This window comes from Nannospalax galili, unplaced genomic scaffold (assembly GCF_000622305.1).
Source record: "Nannospalax galili isolate Female #2095 unplaced genomic scaffold, S.galili_v1.0 scaffold989, whole genome shotgun sequence".
Classification (NCBI taxonomy): domain Eukaryota; kingdom Metazoa; phylum Chordata; class Mammalia; order Rodentia; family Spalacidae; genus Nannospalax; species Nannospalax galili.
The window spans coordinates 506,471-507,212 of record NW_008359507.1 but is presented as its reverse complement, the minus strand read 5'-3'; the positions used below and the strand labels follow the sequence as shown (position 1 = coordinate 507,212).

General features: G+C 37.1%; 1 protein-coding gene across 1 annotated transcript in view; it reads left to right on the top strand.

The window, feature by feature from the left end:
- Positions 1-742, top strand: part of LOC103725892 (aldo-keto reductase family 1 member C15) — a 27,374-nt gene that overhangs the window by 11,086 nt on the left and 15,546 nt on the right. Inside the window, exon 6 of the mRNA XM_008823235.3 lies at positions 274-383. Within this exon, the coding sequence (XP_008821457.1) occupies positions 274-383 (110 nt within the window). The remainder of the gene's footprint in view (positions 1-273; positions 384-742) is intronic.

The following is a 742-nucleotide window of genomic DNA, read 5'->3' as shown; positions in this document are numbered from 1 at the left end:
TTGAAGAGACATGACTTTTGCATGTTGTCCTATGATATCCACAAATGTACCGTCACGAGTGCAACCCCTCACAAAATAAATAAATACATAAGAAAAATAAAACGAAAGTAAGGAAAAGGTATTTTAGAAGGACATAGAGAAAGTGACCAGTCAGAAATATAGAACTTATGCGCTTCTCCTATTAGAGATATACCTTCAAAGCACCTAATGAAACTTGCATGATGTTACTGACTCACACATTCTAATGCCTTTTTGTTTTTTGGAAAATTGCAGGTGGAATGTCACCCTTACCTCAACCAGAGCAAACTCCTGGAGTTCTGCAAGTCCAAGGACATTGTTCTGGTTGCTTACAGTGCCCTGGGATCCCACAGACACCCAGACTGGTAATGAGACTATTAGATCTTACCCATGTCAACAGTTCTGTTGATGCTGCTGAGACTTTAATAAAGTTAACTTCCAACCTCATGGGAAAATTCAAACATGAGGACGCAAACACCACAGGATAGGCAGTTCTCGTGTACCAACAACGAGCTTCAACGTCACTAATATCCTTTTACTCTTATCTATATGACTAAATGTTTTCAACATTAAACTAAATAGGATTTTCAAAGTGATTTTGCAGCACAATTTACATGCATTAGAATGCATATATATTAGCCATGTCATTTTGACAAATGGGTAGAACGTAAAACTCACATTCCTACCATTTCATAGAAACTTATTGCTATACAATTTGCTAACA